Raw genomic sequence first — 27,370 nt, 5'->3', positions numbered from 1 at the left:
CGGTTGCTAGGGAGCGGCGTGGCGGTCGTGGGGGGACGGCAGCGGCTGCGCAGAGGAGCGAGGTGCCTGCTGGGGCCGGGGCTGCGCAGCGACGCCGGGGGCTGGGGGAGCGGCACGCAGAGGCTGCAGTTCCCAGCCGGCAGGCGTCGTCGCCATTGCGGCCTCGCTGGGTGGCCGCGTCTGCTCCCGAGCAGGGCCCCAGCGACCGCCGGCACCATGGGCCAGTGCGGCATCACCTCCTCCAAGACCGTGCTGGTGTTTCTTAACCTCATCTTCTGGGTGAGCGGGGGCCGGCGGGCGGGGAGGGCGAGCGGCGCGGGCGGCCCCGCCGGAGGTGCCCGCGGGGCCTGGCGGCGGCCAGCCGGGGTCGGGCGACGGAGTCCTGCGGAAGGGGCGTAGGGCGGTCCTCCGGGGCGGGCGGGGGCTGGGGCGTGGAGGGTGGTGGGGGCAGTCCTCGGGGCCTCAGGCGGCCTCCGCGTTCCGGGCCGGGCTCCGCGTTCCGGGCCGGGGCTCCGCGTTCCGGGCCGGGGCTCCGCGTTCCGGGCCGGGGCCCCGCGTTCCGGGCCGGGGGCTCCGCGTTCCGGGCCGGGGGCCCCGCGTTCCGGGCCGGGGCTCCGCGTTCCGGGCCGGGGGCTCCGCGTTCCGGGCCGGGGCTCCGCGTTCCGGGCCGGGGGCTCCGCGTTCCGGGCCGGGGGCTCCGCGTTCCGGGCCGGGGGCTCCGCGTTCCGGGCCGGGGCTCCGCGTTCCGGGCCGGGGCCCCGCGTTCCGGGCCGGGGGCTCCGCGTTCCGGGCCGGGGGCCCCGCGTTCCGGGCCGGGGCTCCGCGTTCCGGGCCGGGCTCCGCGTTCCGGGCCGGGGCTCCGCGTTCCGGGCCGGGGGCTCCGCGTTCCGGGCCGGGGGCTCCGCGTTCCGGGCCGGGGGCTCCGCGTTCCGGGCCGGGGGCTCCGCGTTCCGGGCCGGGGGCTCCGCGTTCCGGGCCGGGGCTCCGCGTTCCGGGCCGGGGCTCCGCGTTCCGGGCCGGGGCTCCGCGTTCCGGGCCGGGGCTCCGCGTTCCGGGCCGGGGCTCCGCGCGGAAGGCTGGGCCGAGCCCCCGTCTTCCTCCCCAGGAGCAGCCTCCTAGACTGGGAGCTCTCACTGCAGGTTTGCTCGGGACGTCAGACCCGAAAGAGGATGTTCCCCAAAGGGTCGGGCCCCGCTTTCTTTGTGGGCGCCCGGAGCCCCCGCAGCTCCAGGCCAGTCCTGGGCTTGTGAGCTGCTCCGGGAGGACTTGGACTTGGAGCTCTGTGTGTGTGGGGGGGCTGGTCGGCTGCTTACCAGCCCAGAAAGCCGAAAGGTTTCGACTTGATAAGCCAAATAATCCTTGGACCAAGAAAATCAAACTGTTTGGTCACGGGGGTAGGGAGCCTGCATTTATGAACTTTGGTTAAATATGATTCGATGTCACAAGATTTTAAGACCGATGAGTTCACTTTCAGTAAAAGATGGCTCATGAATTTTCTGGACACGCCCCCACAGAAAGGGGTGTTTATAACCACTTCATCTTAGTTCAGGTTCTCACTAGGGGCTTTTGTAGTAAACTGTGTTGCTCCTACCGTGTTTCTCCGAAAATAAGACCGGGTCTTATATTAATTTTTGCTCCAAAAGACGCATTAGGGCTAATGTTCAGGGGACAACATCCTTAAAGATCATGCCAGGGCTTATTTTCCAGTTAGGTCTTATTTTGGGGGAAGCACGGTATGAGTCTATCCTTTAGTCCAGCTGGACTTTGCACCCAGATAAATCCTTATTAAGCTTTGTTTTATTAAAAAACAACTCCCCCCAAAAAAGAAGAAACAAAACTTACTTTTCTTACTTTACTTTCAGCAGTAAAGTAGGGTTCAGCTTCCTTCTCCTGATATTGCAAGTGAAGCCCTCAGTCACCTTTCCTTCCTCATGACTGGCTATCTTCTTAAACACTGGCTGCCTTGGATAGACTTCTCTTTTCACAGTCAGTACACTCTTTCCCATACTTTTGTATGTCTCCATTCAACTTCTTCCCCCACACATACCTAATTTGGAAAGAATCCTTTTCTTCTTAAAACTCGCATCTCCCCCGCCCCACCAAAAAAGAATGACACTTTTATATCTCCGCTGCTGTAGCATAAAAGGATAATTACATATACTAAGGCACCTGTACACACATGCGTAGAGTCTTTTATGGTACTTATGGAAAGAGTCCTGACTGGTAATACCTATTCAAAATCTCCCACGGGACATTGGGGTTTCCATGATTTTTTCTTTTCCAATTAGAGTAGTACTTCTCATACTTTAGTTTGAGTTAAAAGCCTTTTTAAAAGGTAAAAGATTTTCCAGGATCCCCAAATAAGAAACACAGTGACTTGCTTTTCTACCCTTTATAGTGATTTTTATGGGCATAACTATTTGATTTTGAAGAATAATCTATCAGGTGAATTCTAGGCTATTCAAGCTCAGGGGGTTGTATTGCTAATGTAATAAAATATTGGAAATACAGGGACCATTTTCTTTAAATTTTAAAAATAATTAAATTTTCATTTAAAATATCAGTTAATGTTAAGTGATTGTGAATCTTTAGAAATTATGTAAGTATATGTACTATTGGTACTTTCTTCAGTGAAAAGGTTATGTTGAACACGTGTGCTTTTCATAGTGGGTTATTGCCAGACCTAGAGTCAAACTGTAGTAAAAGCATCTTTTATCTGGGTTAATAGGATGGTAAAGCTTTTATGAGCTGTGATACGGAAGTTAAGCAAATATGCAGGGAAAAAAATTGTGACATAGAGCAGATAAGTGCAATACAACTAATGAGGAAACAGTATTGTTAGATGTGTCTCCCACCAAACGATTAGTTTAGGGACAAAGTACTGGAATCTGATGAGGATGGTTAACTAACATTTGAGTCCTTAGCACACCTAGGCACTGTGCTGAACACTCGACATGGAATGTCCTCACGTCAGCTCCATCTGGCAGGGAATGTCATGCTTATTTTACAGATCAGGACATTGAAGTTTACTGAGTTAAAAGTGGAACACCCAAGGTGTGGCAGACCCTGTGTGCAAACTCAAGTTGTCCTCTACTTTAGAGCCTGTGGTGTTAGAGCAAAGTGTGATATCAAAAGATTTGGAAAGGGAAAGGAGCTCATTAGGCTATGTTGGAGTCACTTCCTGTAAAACATAATGATATTAGCCTTGTTTAGAACCTGTACCAGCATTTAAACTGCACTATTTAACTTGTCAGTTTAAAATATAAGGCTTTGTGAGAAAGTACATAAACCAGATGTTAACTGGTTCTCCCTGGAAATTTGTAATACGTTCTGCAGTTCTGTGTATTCTTACATGGGGGCCCCTCCCTCCTTTTAATGCCACAGTGTATGACGTGTTCCTTGCATACAGCATAGTAAAAGTTTAAGATCCCTTGGGCAACTTGTTAAGTCTGTGGCAGTGCACTGGCTCTTCACTATCAGATGGTAATGGCTGCTCGTAGGTAAGTGTTAGTTATAAAGCTTAATTGCTTTGGCAAGATCTTGGAACTATATCTTTGAATATCATGAGATCCTGGTTCAGTTGGCAGTTTGTTCAGTGAGCTGTGATATGGAAATAGACATGTATATGACATAAGTTGGGCACTAAATGATCTGTCAGCCAAAATTGTTAACGTTGACTTGGCCTGGATCATTGTGGACAGTGCAATAAGAAAGTAACTGGAAAGACACACTGAAAGGGGGACAGTTGTTTCTAGAACCTGAAGGTTGTCTTAATGAAAATGGAGTTTCTCCCCATCTTCCAGAATATTAAGGCTCGTGGCTTTAAAGGTAAACTTGGATCTCTTTGGGTTTTTTTTGTTTGTTTGTTTTAGATTTTTTGTTTTTTATTGGGGAAGGGGAACAGGACTTTATTGGGGAACAGTGTGTACTTCCAGGACTTTTTTTCCAAGTCAAGTTGTTGTCCTTTCAGTCTTAGTTGTGGAGGGCGCAGCTCAGCTCCAGGTTCAGTTGCCGTTGCTAGTTGCAGGGGGCAGAACCCACCATCCCTTGTGGGAGTCGAACTGGCACCTTGTGGTTGAGAGGACGTGCCTTGAGTCAGCTCCAACCAACTTAGCCATCCGGGAGCTCAGGGGCAGCTCAGCTCAAGGTGCTGTGTTCAATCTGAGTTTCAGGGGGCGCTGCCCACCATCCCTTGCGGGACTCGAGGAATTGAACTGGCAACCTTATGGTTGAGAGCCCACTGGCCCATGTGGGAATCAAACCGGCAGCCTTCGGAGTTAAGAGCATGGAGCTCCAACCGCTTGAGCTACCAGGCCGGCCCAGATCTCTTTGTTTTTATGGAGTGGCATAGCTTTAAACCTAAGTGTATTACTGCTAGGCCCGTCATAATTTATGGAAGATGGCTAGCAGTGTTTGAGGTACATGACTAAATTTGAAGGCGGTTGGGACAGTCACTAGCCTCTTCTATAAACTGCACCTTTGTACCAAGGTTAGACAGGACTCTTATTTGGGTGGGCAAATTTTACAAGGTAAAATCAGTACTTTCTAATTTTCAGGTTTTTATTCTGGTAAGTTATTTGAGTACTTAATCAAGTTCCATGTTACACAAATTACCTGTTTTTCCTTATGAGAAAAACCAATTGGCTGGTATTTATTTTGCTCATAAGTGTCTTAAGCATTATAGGGACTGTAAGAGAAAGCTTTGTCCATGCTTGTAGAGTTTATACCCTGGCACATCTATGTAAGGCTGTTGTTTTTCATCTGCATGAGAGGTGATAGTAACACTAAAGTAGGAACTACCACAAGAAGGTCAGACACCTTTGAATGCCTATCGAAACAACTGCACAATGTGACACCTCACTAGTCATTATTCACTCATGTGAAATACCCTATATGTACAAATAGTATTTGGAAGCCACATACCTTTAAGATTTATCTCATTTTAAAAAAGGTTTTCACATCACGCTTCCCTCTGAATACATATAATTAAGGAAAATTGCTTTGTTAAATATGATACAAATATTTGAGCTCCTAGTTTGTGCTTGTGTTATTGATAAAATGGTGAATCAGACATTGAAGATCTTGGATTTGTGGAACTTTCTGGTGGAGCAAGACAGACAATAAAAAATAAGCCAAAAAAATATCACATAGTGATGTGTTGTGCAGAGGATTAAAACAGGATGCTGTGATAGTGATGGGGTGGCTGCCAAAGAGATGAAATTTAACTTGGACCAGAAGAAGGGGCTGGTTTGGGGTGATGTGGAGGATGCGGTGGGCATTCAAGACAGGGAACAACCTATCGTTCCTAAGGCAAGAATATACTTAGTATGTTCACATTACCAAAAGAAGGTTTAAGTGTACCTTCATGCTTTTTTTTTTAAAAAAAGAATTTATAATGAAATGTTTCACAAATCTCCTTAGATATATTTCATGTTTCCAGCACGTGCAACACATTTGAATTGGAAATATGATACTTTAAACCAGAACCTTCATCTGACATCCTGGGATTTGTTTTTCTACCTCCTGTATTTCTATCATCATGAATGACTGCTGACAAAGACCAAGTTATTGGAACATATCTTCAGCTAACAGATTTCTTTTCGTAGTATTTCAGTTCACTAGAAGAAAAGCTAACTTTGTCACTAAGCAAGTTATGGTACACAGTAGAAGACCTGTTTCTCAACTTGTCATTGACAGTTAAGAAAATGAATGTTTCCAGTCTTATTACATTCTCAGTTACTTGTCCACTGACCAGGTGCCTGTGGCTCTGGATAATTGTTAACTGGAAGAACTCATAGCATTGGGAACATGGAATCAGCCAGCTGCCCATATGCAGAAAAGCTCTCTTTAGTTGCAGTTTAAGGAACATGTTGTTTATTAGCTTTAGGATATTTATCATGCTTTGAAATATTTCAGTGACGTTTATTCCATAAGATCCAATTCAGGTTAGGATTTTTGCAGAAAATTTATTCCATAAAATTTATACTTGCTTGAAACCTATGTAACTTTACTAACCATTGTCACCCCAATAAACTTAAAAAAAAAATTTATATTTTCACCAAATAAGTATACCCTAAGAATCATTCAATCAATTACTGCTTGTTGAGTATGGTTTACCTCTTTCTGAGAGATACAAAGAGCAAAAAAGGCAGTCCTGCTGTCTAACAGCTCATGCATGGGGAGAGGGGTGGACAGGCAAAATCATTTCATACTTCATCAAATTTGATCTCTATGTGCACCTTCCACCTCCCACCCCCCCATACTCATGGACAGTCTCAAAGTTTCCTTTAAAAATATCCTCTCCTCTTCTCCACCCCACCTACCCTTAATAGTTGCGTAGAGTCAGTAGATCAGAAAAATGATTTGCGTTTATATATTTGTTTTTGATTTACTAAATGGGGGTCCATAATAAATGATGACATATTGTATTGTTGCTTTTACTGATTGAACACTAAACCCATGCATGGACACCCTCAAATATTATGAAGCTTAAGTACCCCAGGTTCTTGTAGTAATAACTGTTTTTACAGTTAGAGTAGGGTATAGGGACAGAGGGTCTTGAAAAACAACAACAAAATATCCCCAAAACTGGATGTATGAATTCCATCCTTCTCAGATGAGCCCTGGAGCCCTGCAATCTGAAAATAGACAATTCCCATGCTGCTACCATCATTTGGCTGTGGCATTGGTTGATCCTCAACTTCATTGGCACCTGAACTTTTGGGTCTTTCACTTGGTAGGTATAAAGTGGACTAAAAAGAACAACTTTGTTAATCTGGATAAACAATGACTATAAAAAAAAACCAAATACAGAAAAAGTGAAGATAGGGCAGAATTAAAGAACATGACCTGTGGAATATCATCGGAATAACAGTGGTGTAAAAGGATGAATGTATCTCTTTGAGAAGAACGGCAATAATGACATGACATTGATAATGACGGCAGAAGTGGCTGTTGTCAAAACTTGACACCCCAAGTAGATGGTTGGTTTTTTTTAACTTGTCTCCATGAAAGGTGATGTTTCTGGGAGGAAAAAAGGAATAATGTATACTGAAAGAATCAGAATTGTATTAGATAATAAGAAAACATCTAAAGTGAGTCAAAGCCAGATAGACTCAAGAAAAGTGATGAGGTTGGCAGAGGTACCTAAAATGTTTGGGATTGAGGAGATGCCCATTTTATGTTGGTGTTTAAAGACAGACCTGGGAATTCATTTATGAGAACAACAAAATCTCAATTTCAGATATAATTTTAAATATTTGCTTTGCTGATTATGCAGGTAATATATTTGCTTTTCAAAGAAAACACTAAAAAGTTAACCAAAAACTTAACATCACTATAATTCCACTATCCAGAGATAAACAGTGTTGACATGGTGTGTTTTTAAAATGTATGTGGTATGTGCATGTTTTTCTTCTAACACACCACAAACGTTATCAAATTTTTCTTTAACAGAATATTTAAGAGCTATAATGTAACATACCTTGGATGCCAGGGTTTTTTCTTTTGTTTTTATTATAATTTTGTTATAACATTTTGATAAACATACCTTCTATACAAATCTTTGTTTGCATCTGACTTATTTTCTCAAGGATAGACTCCCAGAAGTGCAATTAGTAGATACAAAAGGCTGGTCTGTGTTACAGATTGCTTTCCAAAGATTATGCTGTATTCATCTGTATTCTGTCCTGAGGGCCCTTCCTTCTCTACTCTCACACCTCTTTGAATGCTGCTTGGCCTTATTACTGACCAGTTTGGTAGATACGTAGAAAATGATGTGATGATTTTAATAGCTTCGGAAATTCTTGGTAACAGTAGCTTTAATTTCTGAAAGAGAATTTGAAATCTTTGGATTGTAGTCTTTTTTTCCCCTTGCAAGTTGATAAGAAAGTAAATGAAATATTCAGGCATTGGCATTGGACTTGGTAAAGGAGTAATTGTGTCTAATGATACGACGTATTATATCAGAGTAAGAGTTGAAACAGAGCATGTTTGGACTGGAGAATATTAGGGTAAGAAGAATGCTGAAAGATGTAAGGTGATTTTAAGACACTTGTAATGGCACGAGGGTGGAGTTTAGGGGACCTTTCAGAAATGCACTCTACAGAATTACCAGTGGATTCCTTGCAGCAGGAGAGAAGTGAGGTACTTAAAAAAACTAATGTGGCTGTACAGAAAACTGAATTAAATGTTAAAAGATAGCACATAAGATGGATTTCCATTGGTATTTGCCCCTTTCTGCTTCCTTTTTGAAATCTGCTTTCTTACAAGGTCTAGAGTACAGTGGTTTTTGCCCAGTCTTTTCTTGACTATTTTTTGTCCCCCATTCCAATCACTTCTACTTCACCAGTTATTCTTTGAGGTAAAAATTACGCCAAAGGAGCAGTCTACAGAGAACTTGGCAGACACTGCTTTTGGTCTCGTCTTCGTGCTGTCCTGATTCTTGGCCAGTTATAGACATGAATCCATGACTGCTGCATACTACTATATACCAAGAAAAAGTGGTAAATACTTTATCTTCACCCCAACATTCTGTGGGATGCTTCTACCTTCACATTTCTAAAATTCCATATAGATACACTGTCACAACAGCTATTATATTTCCTAGCTCATACCAAATCTGTTTCGGTTTTAATGCCACACCCTAGTGGCATGTTTCACTGTGGTTGATGTGCCCCCTTTCACATCATATTCCTTCTTCCTTAGAAAATTAAATAATTTAGTAGTTTTGTGAATTTTAGCATTTCATCAGCTGTTTCTTTCACAGAGGATTTGAAAAATACAAAAAAAAAAAAGCACCAAAACAGTAGTTTCTAAACTATAGAAAAAGCAATCTTATGTAACAATGCCATTTGTTATTTTAAAAGTGACTTCACCTTTCTGTGTATGTAGTAGGGTAAAGGTAAAGGATAAGATGAAGTATCATACTTGTGAACTTTAATAACAGGATAGCTTTATTTTTCAGAGGAACAGCCTTCTGGGGTGGTGTGGTGTGGTGTGGTGTGGAAAAGCACTGTCCCTCCTGTTTTCAAATTTTGTGACTTAATTTAGAGCATGAGTGTATTAAAAGATAAAGAAGAATGCTTTTTAAGAAACGATTCTCTAGTTTCAGCTCTCAGCCTTTCCCCTCAGTTTCCCTTCACCTTGTACAAAGGCTATTTTTAGTACACCGCCCTGGCATGCATTCTCCTGACAGGCTCACGTTTTCTCAGCGGTGACTAAAGCAGTCTAGCTGCCCCTGAGCTCCACATTTCATCTCCTCTCCTGTTGCACCTCTCCCCACTCTGCAGCTGCTTTGTTGGCAGAGCCCAGCTCCTTTGCTAGATCCCAGGCCCAGCGTGACCCTTCTAAAGAAAGATGGAACCTGCTCCCCGTGTAGCCTTTCTGATCGCCACAACTCCTGTGCTAGGACCTGCGAAGGCAGAGTCCGCATTCATTCCAGTCGGCATCACTTAGAACCTCCCCGCCGAGGGCCGCAGAGCCCTGTTCTCAGACTGATGGTTGGATGTCGGTAAAGCAGTTGAGTATTGCTGTTTTTAGGTCTTCTGTTATTAGCACACTTACTCTGTATTTTTCAAAGAAACTGACGTCATTTGCATACATTTATTGTATAACTGAAGATATAAGCACTATATATAGATGTCATTAAAAGAAAAAAATTTTGAAGTTGTCTTCAATTTAGAAAATACAGCCTCTATTTACTAGTAATTTGGTTTATATAGTCTTATATCAACAGTCACTGCAGTTTATGCTTTGCTGTGTGCACCTAATAAGTTGCTTCCCACTGTTGTCAGATGAGAACTCTGTTTGGTTCTCAGCTCTGCTGTGGGAAGTGGATTTTGACTGGTTTGCAGCCTGGGAAGAGAAACTGCTCTGGAATCTATTAGAAAAAATCAGCAGCTTTACAAATGGCATCTCCTACTAGCCTCCCATCACCTGGTTACCTGCTGGTGTGTGTTTCTGCCTTCTCACAGTCTCAGCTTCACATGAGGGCTTCAGTCTGGCTGGCGGGTGGCGGCCCTGGGAACACTTCACTCGACACATTCCCAATTTCAGTGGGCTCTGTAGGTTGAAAATTCGTTGTTTTATATTTAAAACACAAGTAGTTCTTCAGTGTCCTATGTTTCAGATTAATTGTTGAGTGCATGTACCTTCCAGTTTTGTCTTGTTTTCACTCAGATTTGTGTATGCTAAAATTTCATTTACTAGAAGCTCAAAAATGGAATTCATTTTAATTCAAGCGTTTTAAGAAATATTATATTTTAGAATTAAAAAAGCCAAGATTCCAAAGGATAGATAGAAAGATGACTAGTGAAGACAAACTGGACAAATATGATTGATTCATGTTTAGGATTTCTTCTATTTCAGTTTGAGGACTGAAAGTGTTTAGCAAAATATGTGTGTCTGTATATGTGTGTTTATATATCACTGGCACATAGTCAATAAAAAGTAGTATTTGGTAACAGTGTTAAGTAGTCCACACACTTCTGTAATTAATGTCCTCACACTATTAAGCTGTTTTTCCTCTGCCCTCTCCTATGGCTGCCTCCATCTATGTTAACATGCCCCAAAGTTGAGTGACCTCGGAGACCCTTGCAGCACGTGGCTGCTATGAGTGCAGCATTGTAAACTAATGTCTTCCAGACCTGCTGCCCATCAAGAACTCAGTAAGCTGGGTTAAGTTGCCAAATTAGGTTTGAATAGTGAACCAAAACTATAAACCGTGGACTGAAACAAAGCAAATACGAATCGAAGCTTATGGTGGAGCTGGGAGAGTACTTTCAGTGGAAGGGATGTGATGGAGTGTACCTAGTACATTGGTCCCTGCTGTGTGCTGAGCAGTTCTAGGTGATACGTGTCTGACAGGTGGGCAACACGTGTGCCCTGTAGACGTGCTGATTACAGGTATAGTTATGATTGTAGCAATCACAAATGCTCTTTTGGAGCTTTGGATGGGGGTGATAGCTCTGTGTACGAGGGTACCTAATTCGTCCCGAAATGATCAAGATTGTTTTCCAAAAGGAGGAGGTGATATTTAACCTGCATCTTAATGGATGACAGGGATTTTCCAGGCAGAGGCAGAGAGGACGTTCCAAGGAGTAGCATAGGTAAAGTGAGAGGATGTGGGGCATTTGGAAGTCACAATTTTCTGTTGCTCAGGGTGGATGAGGGGTAATGGAGTCTGAGGCTGAAAAACCAGAAGCAATAGCTTAGTTTATCCTGTTTTGATTTATTTATTCATTTGAGAATTTTTATAAGAATTCATTTGAGCTGAACTGAAGACATACACTGGGGAGCAAGATCTCAGATGCTCCCTAGTTCTTCCTGATTTTAAACAAGCTAATGGCTTGATCTGGTTTGTATTTTTAACAAAAATAACTGATCATGTAAAGAACCTATCAAGGGATGGGAGGGTCAGCAAGTGAGGATTAGGGTGAGGCCCAAATTAAGACAAGCACTGCAGTGGGAGTAAAGAGAAGTTCAGATAGTCGAGCAGTCTTTTTGGAAGCACTGAACGTGACGGAGTTGGTGTTTGATGGGATATAGAGGTAGGGCAAGGAAAGATGATAGAGTAACTCAGACATTTGACTAGAAAAATTCCATGCCTGGTGCCTGTTGCTATGACAGGAATATAAGGAAAGATTAGATGGGGTGGGCAGGAAGGCAGACAGCATTTGGGGTAGGTTGACGGTAAGGGGTCTAGTGGGACTTCCAGCTAAAAGCAAACTTGGCCTTGGTAGTGACTGGGGAAGCCAGGGGTAGGGAAACCTGAGGTTAGCCTACAAATGGAAAACGAACAGGGCTGACTGATCGACGCCTGGGAGAGAATGAGAGTGAGCAGTGAGAGAAGTAGAAGAAAACCAGTGGTGGGGCGGTGTTGCGTCCTGCACAACATAAGCCGTGGGAAGGCGAGGGAGGCGGCGAGGGTTAAACTCTCATAAAGAGACAGAGACTCAAATATAGTTAAATCACAGAGGACCAAGGGACTCACAGCCTCAAGGGACTGGAGCCCCTAATCGGGTCACCGTGGGTATTTATTGATTTTTCACAATAGAGATCACATGATTAGGGGCAGGGTCTGTGAAACTCTTACACCATACAATAATCATTTATTCCAAATCCCATAATCATCCCAAAGCAACCGATGCACACCATCCCCCAAATGACCAAGGTGTGGTGCATACAATCCCTGGGGGAACAAGTCTCACAAGATAAGATTATCCCATGAGCCAAACAGGAGGGGCGAGATGCTGTTGTTCTAATGGGTCCATTACACCTGAGGGTAAAGGACAATAGTTGAGGCATGCATCAGCAGCTTCTCAGAAGAGGAGGGGCACAGTTACCTCCTAACTTTACATTAGCTCATGAGGGTCCTAGGTGGGTCCCGTCTGGCTTAGGTTGTTTCTCCCGTGTGAAATCTTACCCGTCTTTGACTGCAGACCCTGCTTACAAGGACCAAACATGGAGACTTAGAGTAGCGTAAACTCAACCCCAATGAGGGACAATCCCGCAGGGTCACCTTTCCCTAAGGAAAGATAGGAGGGGACAGACTGCTAGGTTGCTGTGTGACTGACTACAGGGCGGGCTCTGTGGAAGCCAGAGGAGGAGGCTTAAACATAATGTACTTTTAATAATTGCCTCCATTATTCTTCTCTTTTTTAAAAGTCCATGTTGTTTAAAAAAAAAAAAAAGTTACTTTCTCAACTTTACATAAATGTAGTCTTTTCTTCCAGGTCTGATGATTCTAATAGCTTGCTGTAAGAAAATCTACTAATGATGTCCAAACTTACTGGGGTACATAGACTTAAGAAATAAATGGAATTTCCAGGTTGAAAGGAGTTAATAGTATTTCCAATGTCATCGTGGAGGCTGTTTTCTAGTTTGAAGATTAATTATGTGTTAAGTTTTAAAGGATGGTGACTTTTCCTGTGAAAGTCTCAAGGTGCTCTACAAATGATAACTCATTAAACCAAATGTTTAGCACTTGGCCTCACACTGTCTTTGCTTGCTCACATACAAGCCAGTGGCTTGGGCTGTCAGCATTGAGCTGGTACATACACAGTGACAGCAAAACTGACAGTGCCAGAGGAGATTACCATGTTTCCCCGAAAATAAGACAACTGGAAAATAAGCCCTAGCATGATTTTTCAGGATGGATCCATCCCCTGAACATAAGCCCTAATGCATCTTTTGGAGCAAAACTTAATATAAGACCCGGTCTTTTTTTTCCGGGAAACACAGTATATGTACGACTGCAGTGGAGACGGGTCTGGGGCCACAGCTGAAATAAGGCATGGCTTTCTGCATTCGTTTTCCCTGGATTGCTCTGTAACCTTGTCAGTCAGAGTGTAGCCTAAGAATCAGTAGCTTCGGCATCACCTGGGAACTTTTACCTGAGAACTTGTTGGAAATACAGAGTCTCAGCCCTAGCCCTAGACCTATGAAATCATAGTTAAGATCCTCAGGCGATTCCTGTTCATATTAGTTTGAGAGGCACCATTCTAAAGACTAATTGTTAGGCACTCCGGGAGCAACTAGGAGGAGGAACAAGTCATGAGTCTGGAGGGTCTAATAGAATTTATTTGTTGTGTTTGAGCTGCGGGAGGTCAGGCTAGAAAAGACCGTAACCACCCCAAACAAAGAGGGGTGTGGAGATTTACTGGAGGGGGTAAAAGAGGCTGTTCCCCGTTCAATGACAAGGGTTTCAGGGCTGAACTGAGCCCTCCAGGATCACACCCTGCCCCTGGAACTGCCCGCCTAGGCCCCTGGAAGACAAAGCAAGATGGGATCAAGACAAGATGGCTTTTAAGATAAGGTTTCTGCTCCTGGCCGAAATATGGCCTGACACTAAGCAGACTTAAGGGTTTGCAGAGTTGTTTATAACTGAGCCTTCTGGCTTTACCATTTCAGTCTCAGCCAGAGGGTTAGCTTTATGGAAATGGGTGTCAAAGTTACTAGTTACAGTATTTCTTTCCCCAAGGGGTGGATAGAGGTTATCAATGCAGATTCTGGAGTCCAGTTGCCTGGGTTCACATCCTGGCTCTGCCAATTGTACCCAATTTCCCTGTTGTTTGAGGGCAGCTGCGATGGGCAGAGGTGTGCCCCCACCACCCTGCTGCTCTGTGCTGGGCTGAAACGGAGCTACAGAGAAGCCTTTTGGAGTGTGTTGGGGGTTCACTTTTGTCATCAGTACTGCTTGCTAGATTCATGGTTTCTTGGTCCTAGCTGAACCAACAATTATTAAAAGGAGATGGAATTTGGAAAACTTTGCAACTTTAGTAAAGAAATGTTCTTACTAATGAAAAATTAGGAGACTTTTCAGTGTCACTGAAAAAAGTGTACAAATAGATTTAAAAGTGAAGGGAAATCTCACTGAATTATAACCCACTAAGCAGTAGTAGGAGCATTTTTCCAACAGACTTAGCACCTCTCTCACCTTGTCTCCTACAGGGGGCGGCTGGCATTTTGTGCTACGTGGGTGCCTACGTCTTCATCATCTATGACGACTATGACCACTTCTTTGAAGACGTGTACACTCTCATCCCAGCTGTAGTGATCATAGCAGTTGGAGCGCTGCTTTTCATTATTGGGCTAATCGGCTGCTGTGCCACAATCCGGGAAAGCCGCTGTGGACTGGCCACGGTAAGTTCGCACTCCACAGAGCACATGTCATCGTAGTATGTGGGAATAGTTCATTTGTGTTACCTACTTTGAATGGAGCCTGAAACTCTATAGACTCTGGCTTTTATAATTGGAGCAGAATTAACACGTCTTAAACTTGTAGCAGTTATCTCATTAATTGTTTTTAATCAAGAGAATAGTTAATGCTGCTTTTTCATTTGTACTTAATTTTTCATTTGTATTTAATTTTTGACAATGTTTCCTTACAGTTTGTCATCATCCTACTCCTGGTTTTTGTCACAGAAGTTATTGTAGTGGTTTTGGGATACATTTACAGAGCAAAGGTATGTTATCTACTATGATTTATGTGTTTTAAAAAGTGTTTTAAGTGTTTCAAGTGAAATAGAACAAATTCATTTTATCAAAGGAGACGTTTTCTTTTGGCTTACTTCAATTTTGCCACTGCTTTAAAAATGTAAAGTTAATCAAATTACAGATCAAGACTTCTAGCCTCATTTTACATAGCAAAGTGTTAATTCTACTGTTCTAGTTTGTAGATAATTTACTTTTCTTTAAATAACCTCAGAATGAGCTGCAGATGAATAATTGGTCAGCTGAGAAGTTTCTTCAAATTTCTTCAGCCTATAAATTCCCTATGTGAGAGGAGAAATAGAAGTTTTCTTATTTCTGTTTCAGAAGAACTAAATTGAGGATTTTATTTTCCATTGCATCTTTAAAAAATGCCTTGTCCTGGATATAGGACAAGACAACTGTGAGTTGTGAACCCACCTCCCCCCCATCCTGGGTGTCCTGCCAACTCCAGCACCTAGGCACCTCTTGCCAGCCTCTCCCTTCTTGCCCCTTTCCTCGTCATTTCCTTGTCTTTTGTTTTCCCCTTTCCTTTCTATTTTGCCAGCTTTTGCTTTCCTCCTACAGTACCATTTAAGGCTAAATAGACTGCTTTACATTAATTTGGGCATAACTTTAGAGACATCGTAAAGGCATATAGAGTCATTCTCGTGGTAAGTTAACGGTTTTAGATCAAGGCATGATTGTTGCTGTCCTGCACAACAAGGGCAGTGAGGGTGCGAAGAAGGGGTGGTTTGGGTTAAGTTTTTAAGCAAGAAACAAACAGAGACTTAATGCAGTTAAATCTCTCGGAAGGCCAGGTGTCTCTCAGTCTCAGAGGACTGGAGCCCAGAATAAAGCCGGCTGGAGGTTTTTATTGAGAGGTCTACAACTACAAGAAAGTAACATTGTTTCTTACACGGTCTGTGAGGCTCAGACTTCATAACAGAAAATGTTTATTTCAATTACCCTTTGTCTGTAAACAGCTGAAGCACAAGGTCCCAGGATGTGTTTACTTAGAGTATGTACCTTTTCAGGATCAAGTCTTTCACATTGTAACAACTCTGTTGAGAGAAGTGGAAACAGGTGCAAGGGGAAAGCCAGGGCAGCAATAGACTTTTCCAAGCCTGGGGAAGGGGAGGCAAGGCCCCTTCCCATACCTGTCAAAGGCAGCTCATTGGTGGTCCCCACTCGGTTCCGCCTGGCTTAGGTTGTATCTCCGGTGAGATATCTTACCGGTCTTTGGCTGCAAACCATCTTTTGGGGACCAGACAGAGAGACATAAGGTGTAAACACAAGGATGGAACAGAGTCCCAGAAAGGCACAATCTCACAAACTCTTCTTTCCTTAAGGAAAGACGTGAAGGGACATTTGGCTAGGCTGTTGTGCGACTACACATGATATACCAATTTAATATTCAAATCATTCACACATAAGGTACCAGGCAACTGTGCCAAAGAAAGAATGCAATGGATTATGCCCATACCTCTGATCTAGTTATCAATGTTATAGTCTCCTCACATCACTGATACAATTACCAGGTCAGTCTAATCTTCCTGGAAAGATAAGGTAAATCGGGTACAAGCAAAAGTGATTAAATGAAACTTTCTTGCCACTTTAGTAGTTGGCAGCAATAAGTTATGAAGAGTTTTATTTCCTGTCTCCTCATTCACATTGAACTGCAGTTTTTTGTAAAGTGTCAATTCTAAGGACTGATTTTTTTTTTTTTTAACCTGCTGAATCCTTTTGCATATTTAGGCAAACCTAATAACTTGTCCCAAAAGTATCTTGTGGGGGTTCTTAAAGTCATTTATTTTTATCTCCTTTAGGAAAGGAAAATGAGTAGGTCTTCTGAGAATACACTGAAAACTTATTTTAAAAAGAAGACAATCCATTTATAATTTAGGACATCTGTCTCAAGGCTCAGCTGCTTTCTCCAAACTCTCCAAACTCCTGACTGCAGTGTTAGCTTGTCCTCTGCACTCCTCTGAAAGCTTTTACCCTATGTGATATAAAATGTCTGAATATTTACCTGAACGTGTGTAGAGGCAGGAAGGGAGAAGACCTTTTTCCTTACAGGAAATTTACAGACATATCTGGCAACTTGGCAAGCATGCCATTAGGTATTTTAGCTAGAGCCGTGACGACTGCTAACCCCCCCCCCCCCGTCTCGTAGAGGGACTGAATGTTTTGTTTCGATTTAGGTGGAGGATGAGGTTGACCGCAGCATTCAGAAGGTATATAAGACCTACAATGGGACCAACCCTGACGCTGCGAGCCGGGCTATCGATTCTGTACAGAGACAGGTGAGCTCTCTCCGGCGAGTTAGGGCTTGAGGGTCAACATGAAACTTACTTTGCTGCTGTTATGGAAGTTATCCTGTGCCTTCACAGTCAGGGGTAGCTCCATGATGTGGCCAGTGTTTTTATCTTCACCCTTGGAAAGCTTTTCATCACCTAGTCAAAGTCAGATGAGAAGCATCCAACTTTTCCCCCCAAAATTAATTAGCTAGAGAGATAATGGAAGAGAGGTATGTGTCACAGGGAAGGTAGGAGCCCAGAGGGACTTAAGAGGAGGTGGGAGGTCTTTTGCGGATAGTTTTAGAAAGCAAGATCAAAAAAGCCAACAAATAAAACTAAAAAAAAAAAAAAATCATGGACAATTTGAAATAGATATGGAGATAGCAGATCTCTGTGCCCACAAAACACCCTCAAAAATTGTCAGCTTTTTGTCAATCTTGTTTTTTCCATGACCCCCACATACCTTTTGCTAGATTATCCTGAAGCAAATCCCAAATGTTTTAGACAAAATATTTGAAATACTCATTGGAAATAATACAAAGGGTGCCAAAAAAAAAATGTATACACATTTTAAGAAAGGAAAAAACTGAATTAAAATTGTAGTATTCAAAAGATACCTATAACAAAAGATGAATACAAGTCGTGTATACAATGTTTTGTCACCCTCAGTATTTAAGAACCAGATATTTCACATATAGGATAGCCCATCTTGCTTAGATGTAGACCTTCTCCTGAGGTCAGTGTGCTTTTCTCATGGAGGGGCCAGGGCCAGGTGCCCATGTAGCGGTCAGATTAAAGCTAATCATTCTGTCCTGTGGTCCCACCGGCAGCCACGGTGTAAGTGCTCCACAGCCTTATGTGGACATACAGACAGAGTGTTTCTGTTACTTCAGAAAGTTCTACAGTAGCTTAAAGCTCTGCAGTGCACACAGCTCTGAAGTCCAACGCAGGTGTAAGTATTTGGTGAGTAGTAATCTCTGCTCTCTGCTCCATAGCTGCATTGTTGTGGAATTCACAATTACTCAGACTGGGAAAATACAGACTGGTTCAAAGAAACCAAAAACCAGAGCGTCCCTCTCAGCTGCTGCCGAGAGACAGCCAGCAGCTGTAACGGCAGCCTGGCCCACCCCTCCAACCTCTATGCCGAGGTAAGTGGAGTTCCTTGGTCAAAATCTGAATCTGTCCTGGTAAGCTGTTTTTCTCTGTGATTCATCTCTACCTGGAACTTCTCTTCTACCCTCTTTTGCTTGTCTTTTTTATTTTTTTAAACCATCTTCACCATTTTTAAGGGTACAGCTCACTAGTGTTGAGTATATTCACATTTTGTGCATTCATCAGCACAATCCATCTCCAGAACTGTTTCCCAATGGGTACACTGGAACTCTGTACCCACTGAATAACAGGTCTCCATTCTCCCCTCCCCCAGCCCCTGGCCACCACCATTCTACTTTCTGTCCCTAGGAATTTGACTATTTTAGGTACCTCAGATAAAGAATCATACAATACTTGTCTTTTTGTGTCTGGCTTATTTCACTCAGCACAACATCTTCAAGAGTCATCTATGTTGTAGCACGAGTCAGAATTTCATTCCTTTTTAAGGCTGAGTAAGATGTCAGTGTATGGATAGACCGGTTTTGTTTCTCCACTCATCCGTGGATGGACAGCTGGGTGGCTCCCCCTCCTGGCTGTTGTCAGTAATGCTGCTATGAACGTGGGTGTGTATATATCCTTTGGAGTCCCTGCTTTCAATGCTTTTTTTAAGGATTCAAATTTTATTACATATGTTTTATGCCCTTTTTTATTTAAAATTTTTATTTTTAATTACAGTTGACATTCAATATTATATTAGCTGCAGGTGTACAGCGTAGTGGTTAGACATTTATATACCTTGTGAAGCGATCCCCCTGGTAAGTCTAGTACCCACCTACACCATACATAGTCATTACAGTATTATTGACTATATTCCCTGTGCTGTACTTTACATCCTTGTGTCTTTTGCTTGTCTTTAATGCTGTTTTGTTTTGCTGTAAATTATTTAATTATCTTTCTCCCTCTTTTAGTATCTGTCATTTCCATTTCTGCCAATGAGTAGTTATATGTAGTCGTGTCATATGAGTAGACCTGCAGCTTTCACTTTTACAAAAGATATCTAATGAGGCTGACTTGGTGTGTTTCAGGGATGTGAGGCTCTGGTTGTGAAGAAGCTACAAGAAATCATGATGCATGTTATCTGGGCGGCGTTGGCATTTGCAGCTATTCAGGTGAGCACAGCCAGCCATGCAGTTAACAGAGCGTCCAGATTCTCTGATGTCAGCCCGGAATTACTCTTTGTGTCCCTGAAGTGACTCGGGGACCGGTTTCCATCGCTTCCACTTCCTGTCTCTAGACCTAGACCCAGAATGGTTTCAGAACACCATCTAGCGATCTGGATGGGGGAACCATGTATGAGGGGACTCTGCCTGATTCTCTTAACTTTATTTGTGAGTGCCCTGTGCAACAGTGTACTGTTAGGAGATAGAATAGAATGGGACAGAAGTTTTAAAAATTGTACTGCTTTATTTCAGTCTTTTAAAGTATTGTTTCTCCTTTCAGTTCTTGTTTCTGTATCCTCAAGGGTTTTATATGTTTATATGTGTAAATCAAAGAGTGGTACTACAACACCAGCTTCTTACATGATAGGAGCGAGGTTACTGCTTTACGGAGAAGACCTGCAAGTGAAAACTAAGGTTCTAACCTCTTCTGTATTTCAGGACTTACCGTTTTAGACTGAGAGCCATTAAGGAGTTCGTGTCATCAGTTGGCACATCTGCAAGTGTGCCATGTCATTGTTGGTAGCTGAGGGGACTTGTTTTTCCAACTCCTACCAGTGAAAATTTAATTTTCCACTAACTTATCTACTCCCAGCACTCCCCTCCCACCAAAAACCCCAACACACACGCGCGCACGCGCACACACACATACACACACACACCACCCCTTATCCCTCACCCCCATCTGAAAACAAAAAAGAAAGCTGTTTTTCTGCCTGGTACAACTGCTTACATTCCTAGTTTCTCAGATATCTACAGTATATCTTAGAGATTCTGTTAAAGGAATGTTTTAGAAGAGTCTTTAAACTGAGAATTGCCAACTGTTTGAAAATGATTGAAAACCCTTTGCATTTGATCTGATTCTCAGAGTGTTCTTTTAGTTCTTGAAATGTGCTTCAGGCCTAGAGAATTTATTTTAAGAAAGTGTAGGTATCTTAATTGTTAGATAAAACCAGTGTAATTGCTGGTTTAAATGTGAGTTGCTTGGATTTCTTCTTCGTATGTTTGAACAGAAGCTAGTGTATTTAGTGGGCAGTGCCTTTTAAAATGGCAAAAGGGTGATTGTTTGCTGGAAATCAAACAGCCCTGAAATGATTCCTTTAAAAGCCTAGCTCTGTTTGCCGTGGTTTTTGCCCTTCTACGCAGTTATCGTGTGGCTCAGCATAGCAGTAATCTGTTGAATAGCAGTGATGTAGTTCATATTTAGATTGTCTGTGCACACACATTCATTTAGCTGAAAATAATGAAACATGAGGGAGTCACATTTCCAAAGTGAAATCCCAATCTGTGCATTCCTAGTGATTTTATGTGGTAATAAAGCTGCACGTTAGCACACAGCAAAGAAAGCCTTGGAACTAACTGTGTGGTGGTTTCGACCATGGAATATGTACCATGTTTATGTAAGACTGATGAAAACTATCCCTTTAGCTGTGTTCCTCATTTAGTTAAGCTTCTCAACCAGCCAGATATTTCTTCATTAATTTTTTAGTGTGAGGTAATAAATATTCTGGCTTAAGGCATAGTCACTTAAGCATGCCTTCTCATGTGTGTTTTCGACTTAAATCACCCTGAGTCAGGGATTCAGAACTTACATAGACTCAAAACCTCTAGTGGCTTTGAAAATTAAAAATCTTTGGTTTTAAGGAAAAAACATCCATTTGAAATAATAAAAGAAGCTTCCCCAATGTTTCCTCCTTTTTAAAGAGAACCTATAAATGTTCTAAACTTTTGATATTCAAAATCTGATGTGCCTGGATACCCTGGGTATGGAAACCTTGAGCAAAGGCAGAAACAGTTCAAAGTCAGTGAACTTAGACTTGCACACCCATCCTGGTAGAGAAAGCGAGAGCTGGAAGGACACTGGGAGGTTCTCCAGTCCCTGTCCCCATGAAAATGAGGGGGGAAAAGCATAATATGACTTAGGACCACCAGTAAAGCTTGAACCATGGCTCCATTGTACTCTGCCTCTAATTACAAATGGAAGAATTAAGGTTTTCAAAAGATTAAATTCCTAAATTCTGATATGAGACCTGACAGTTGATACTTCAGCTGGATAAAATATACAATGTAATAGCATTGGAATATCATTAGCATTTTCCTTTGGATTGTAAAGTGGGGAAGCTCTAAGCGTTATCATACAAATACAGTTTTAAATCATGTTAAAGATTGAAAAATGATTTTTGGTAATGTTGTATCAAAATTGTTTTAAGCATTCTCCTTTGATTTTGAGTGTGATTTGTGATGTTAACTGTTAAGCTTCATTTCATTGAAGTTCTAAGGCTTAAAGATGAATTTAAGAAGAAATTTTCTCGTTAGCTCAATTTCCCAATAAAAGTTCGGGTGTTGACCATCTGTAGGCCAGATGTAGCTCACCTCCTCTTGTCATGTGAGCTGCACTTGCTCCTGTACGAGGTACGATCAAAAAATATGGGGACTATATAAATTTAAAATAAAGTATGACAGTAAAAGACACATGCCATTAATCCCCCTCAAAATACTCCCCCTTGCTTCAGACACACTCATCCCACCATTCTTACTACTTTCTGAAGCAGTTCTCGAAATCCTCTTTCGTGAGTGTCTTTAGTTGCACAGTCATGGCTGCCTCCTTGTCCTGAATCATCTTGACTTTGGGGAAGAGCCAGAAGCCGCATGGTACCAGATCCAGTGATTATGGTAGATGAGGACACACCATAATGTTTTGATTTGACAGAAAATGCCGTACCGGAAGCAATAGGTGACATGGAGCGTTTCCGTTGTGATCACAAAATATGGTGAACGCTGCTGCCGAGTGCCATCCAATGGAAAGTTGGGGATCTTTAATATGGGAAGCGGTGCATCAAACCTTAGTAACAGTGTGTGACAAGTTTCAACTTGTTTGATGTAGTCAGTCGGGTGTGAGCTACGGTTGAGAGAAGGTGTGTTTTAAAGTGTGCTGTAAATCATCCTCCATCATGACAGCGCTCTGTGTCACACACCGCGTCTGGTATGCAATTTCTGCCAAATACAAACATTACAATGTGTCCTCATCCACCTTATTTGCCGGACCTGGACTGTGCAACTTCTGGCTCTTCCCCCAAATCAAAATGATTCAGGACATCGAGGCTCTAACAACAGCACAACTAAAGACACTCATGGAAGAGGACTTCCAGAACTGCTTCAGAAAGTGGCAAGAACGATGGGATGAGTGTGTTCAAAGCGAGGGCGAGTATTTTGAGGGGGATTAATGGCAGTGTGTCTTTTACTGTAATACATGGTTTAAATTTAAACATTCACCGTATTGTTTGATCACACCTCGTGTTGTCTGTGACTGCATCTGTGGTACACTGGCAAAGTTGAGTCGTGAAAGAGACCAATTTTGTCTCTTAGTTCACAAAGCCTAAAGTATTTACTATGTTGCCCTTTAAGAAACATTTGCTGACCCTTCCTCTAGTCTAGTTAAATGATCTAGGTTTGTGCAGGACCAACATGATCAAGAAAGAAAAACCTGAAAAAACACTAGTTAATGGTTACAAACAGGGTTTTTTAATATAAGAGAAGGAGATTTTTGGAGCCACACGAAGTTGGCCTGTCCTCGGGATGAAGAGGCCAGGAGTAAAGCTTCCGAGAGCTATTTCCAAGGCCAGGCAGCTATTTTCTGTCCTGTACGCCAAGTGAGAAGGAGGTTGAGACTGCTATTTCATTTCCTTCCTGCTTATTGACTGCTGGTTATTCCCTAAAATAAGTTAAAATACACTTCAGATTGGGCCTGCAGATAGTTAGAACTGAGTGGCTTCTTTTAAAAAAAATATTCTAAGTAATTCTTCCTTAAAAACTTAACCCAAAGCTTGGGAAGCTAAGTTTTGAGTGGCTGCGGTTTTGTTTTATTTTTTGTTTCTTTGTTTGTTTTTAGGGAAAATTAATCTTAATTGTTAATTTTTTGAAAATTTTTTAAATTGAAAATATCCATTTGATAAAGTATTTTTCAAATAATACAAATTTAGTAAAGGTAAGCCTCCGTCAGTCTTGACCCCAGTTCTCAAGTCCCCCTGTGAAGGCAAGCACTGTTACCAGTTTCCTGTGTTCCCTTGCAGAAGCATTTTGTGGTCAGACAAGCACATGAGTATTTTTTACTCAAATAGAAGCTTACAGGAAGCAATTTTGTCCCTTGCCTTTATAAAAAGCTGAGACAATTATATATTCACACGCACTTTTAAGGAACAATACAGACAAAGCCTGTGTGAGCTTCGGCCAGTTTCTTCTGATGGTAACATTTTGCATGACTACAGTGTATCACAACCAGGGTATCGGCATTGATGCCACCCACTAATTATATTCAGATTCTTTGCGTGCAAGTGTGTGTATTCAGTTCTGTACAGGTTTCTGACTTGTGTAGGCTCCTCTGTCCACCACCACCAGTTAGAATGCTGAACAGTTCCATCGCCCCAAAGGTCCCAGCTGGGACCCTCTTGTAACTGCACCCACCTCCCTTCTGTGCCTCCACCCTCCACCCTGGCAACCACTGATCTGTCCTCCATTTCTAACATTTAATCATTTCAAAATGTTATATAAATGGGACCACATGGCATGTAACTTTTGCACCTGCCTCTTAAAAACAAATTAATATCTTGTTACAGCTGTATAGTATTCCATTTGGGAGGCATACTTTATAATTTATCTAATCTACATAAGTCTTGCTATTACAGAAATGCAAGTAGTGAATATCCTCTCTGTGTGTGTGCAATATCTAGAGCAAAAATTGCAGCCAGATGCAATTAAGGAGCTAGAATGTGAGTGACTTTTTGATAGGTATTTACAAATTTCTCTCAGAAAAGAGTGTTTTCAGTGTACAGTTCCAATAACCTGTATAACAATCCCTATTTCCCCATAATGCCACCTACGTAGGGTATCATAGAACATTTTAATCCTTCCCAGTTTGTAATCACCAGTTGTATTTAGTAACCGTATTCTGCAGTTGCTGGTGGTTGTATTTTGGCTAAGTGTAGATTAGTTCTCATGACTTGAATATTGCAAGGGGAAATTTCATTGGAAGAAATAACACTGGAGCTGAAATATTTGTATAATATTTCCAAGTCTAGTGGAAAATTTCAATAATCTGAAATTTCAGTATAGCCAAAACTTTGGAAATGGGCCTGTGATACTTAGTGATGAGGTTTGGACTATAAGAAGTTACTATGTAGGGCTTAATGTTCTTAAATAGACTCATTTCCAAGCATAAATAGGGTTATCAAGCTATTTTACTGTTTTCAAATCAATACAAGTTGACTTAATGGAAATAAAAATCAGGAAATGATACTTCAGACGCCATTTTGAGAATGCTGACTCCTTCAGTAGACATTAACAATTGAAAGGAATGTGAGGGAAGAGAGATGGGAAGAGAGGTTTTTACCCCCAGAAATTCAGTAATTTCTGAGCTTAGCGGGTTTTTTTGCTCAATTTAACATTGCCTGGGAACCTAAATGTGTTTGATTTTCTAGCAGCGCTAAGAATGTTTTGATGTACAATGAACGGAAACATTACTTTAGGAATTAGATGTTAAACATGTCTAGAATTGGCTTGAGATATTTAGTAAACTTTGAACAGTGGCCTCTGTTACAGTGTTTCCAAGGTGCTTCATACCAGTGACCCCTCAGCAAATACTGACGTGACAAAACGGATGGATTCCAGCAGTAGGCAGAGCCCGGGGTAGACACAACACAGGCTGATGGTGACTGGTGTGGCTTCCAGCTTGCGGACACCCTTGTTCTCCGTGTGTGTGTGTTGCTCATTAGTGGTCTCCACCTCGAGCTTCACGAGAGTCTGTTAGGGGTTGGTACACTGTGTTGACATAAGATGGACCCTGTGTGCGCAGAGGGCCCTGCCTTTTAAAGTCAAATAACAGAGACCTTTCACTCTCAAAGAAAAGTCAGAACAGCAAGTTAACTTATTCCTATTTAGCTCTTTCGTTACTGCTTATATTTTGCAAGGAGCCAGGTCAAAAATTCTAGAATCATTTCTCCTTTAATCCAGTTTAATCCTCTTGCATATCCAAAATAATGTGGCACGACTTTATTCCAATTTGCTACCACTAAAGGATTAGGTTTTATTAAAATAAAATGATGGAGGAATGACCTTTACTAAATAACATGTATGTAATACCACAGAGCCAAACCTGGATTTCAAAAATAGTACATAGTTGTGAAAGAAACAAAAACCTTCAAACTACATTTTTTTGGCACAGGATTAATTTTCCACCATAGGCCTTTTGGGCTATTCATGTACTGAATTTTGGGGGTTGTTATGAAGCCTGTCTCCCCCAAGTCCATATGCCTAGAAAGACCACCATCAAATTTCCTCAAGTCTCGATCATTCCACTTCCTAGATCTTTGCTGTCTAGTGTGGTAACCAGTAGCCACATAACATCTTAAGTTATTTTGTGTGTTTTTCTTTTACGTAAAGTGCCGCTCATAGTGGCCCACGCGGGGATCGAACCAGCAACCTTGGTGTTATTAGTGCCTCGCTCTAACCAACTGAGCTAACCAGCCACCCTAGTTTAAATTAATTTAAATAAAATGACGAACACAACTCCTTAGCTTCAGTGGCTTGTGGCTTCCATATCTGACAACTCAGATTGAAAATGTTTCTATCGTTGCAAAACGTTCTTTTGTGCAGCACTGTGCTAGATGCAGTAAGAGAGCCTTAAGTCTTTGCTGGCTTCACAGATTGTTCTCAGGTGTAAGCGAGGGAAGCTAAATCTTGGTACTTACTTCCTAGGAAGGTAATGTATTCATTAGATGTTGCTTCTCTCACTCTTGTTGTTTATTGCTTTTTTGATGGTCAAGGTCACTGAACTTTGAAATCGCTCCGTTGCCAACAAAGAGACATACACTTGCTGCGTGCAGGTTTTCAGCCTCTTTTCCTGCTGTTGTTTTCCTCCCGCAGCTGCTGGGTGTGCTGTGTGCCTGCATCGTGTTGTGCAGAAGGACTAGAGATCCTGCTTATGAGCTCCTCATCACCGGCGGCACCTATGCGTAGTGGGAGACTCAAGCATCAGCGTTTCGGTCGTGTTCTGAGGTGGAAGGGGGACTGAGCGGGCCTCCTGAGTTCCTTTAGTTGAAGCACACGTACACAGGTGTTGGACGAGCAGTTTGGCTCTCCACGAGCCCACCTACTTCCCTACCCACCTATGACTCACGTTCCCTCTTCTAGCTGACTCCACGTCCCTGCCTTTTTCAGTACAGTGTTCTCATTTCAGAACCATTTGCGAGTTGCTTAGTGTGGTAGAATTAGAGGATGTGGCCTGCTTCTCTTACCTCCGGGCGGTGATGGGACTGTTGCCCAAGGACACTGGGCCCCGTCAGGCTTCGCAGTGGACAACTCTTGGCCATAGGTTTTTGCAGGGAGGGGGAGCTAACACCAGAGGGTGCCCCTCGTCAGTGTCCTTTTAAAAACTATATACTGTAGTCCAATAAGATAGCAACTGTCAAAATGGCTAAAATAGATTTTAGGATCATACAGTGTGTATTTGGGTTCATCTTCAAAATCAGACTGATCTTTGAAACTAGCGGTTTTTAATCAAAGCTGGCTTTATAGGAGGAGTACAGTGTATACACTATTGTTTTAAAACGATGAGTGTGTGAGAGTGTGTGTGTGTGTGTGTGTGTGTGTGTGTGTCTAGTATGTGAGATTGAGTTCATTCATTGTAAGTCTAAACTCCTTAGAAATAATGTATGTAGACTCGCAAAACAGTATGTACATGTGATCTCAGTTGTAAATAGGAAAATCTAATTCAATAAACTCCATATCACCCCTCAG

The 27,370-nt window shown here is 42.3% G+C and overlaps 1 protein-coding gene across 1 annotated transcript; it reads left to right on the top strand.

Moving 5' to 3' along the window:
* TSPAN3 (tetraspanin 3) lies at positions 1 to 27,370 on the top strand. Its single transcript, XM_081049466.1, has 7 exons — positions 1 to 279; positions 14,452 to 14,643; positions 14,892 to 14,966; positions 17,175 to 17,276; positions 18,266 to 18,418; positions 19,448 to 19,531; positions 26,498 to 27,370. Exons 1-7 carry the CDS (start codon positions 217 to 219, stop codon positions 26,588 to 26,590), a joined length of 762 nt encoding a protein of 253 aa, XP_080905592.1. The 5' UTR covers positions 1 to 216; the 3' UTR covers positions 26,591 to 27,370.

This window comes from Rhinolophus hipposideros (genome assembly GCF_964194185.1).
Source record: "Rhinolophus hipposideros genome assembly, chromosome: 5".
In the NCBI taxonomy this organism is placed as follows: domain Eukaryota; kingdom Metazoa; phylum Chordata; class Mammalia; order Chiroptera; family Rhinolophidae; genus Rhinolophus; species Rhinolophus hipposideros.
This window is presented reverse-complemented; position numbering and strand designations above follow the sequence as displayed.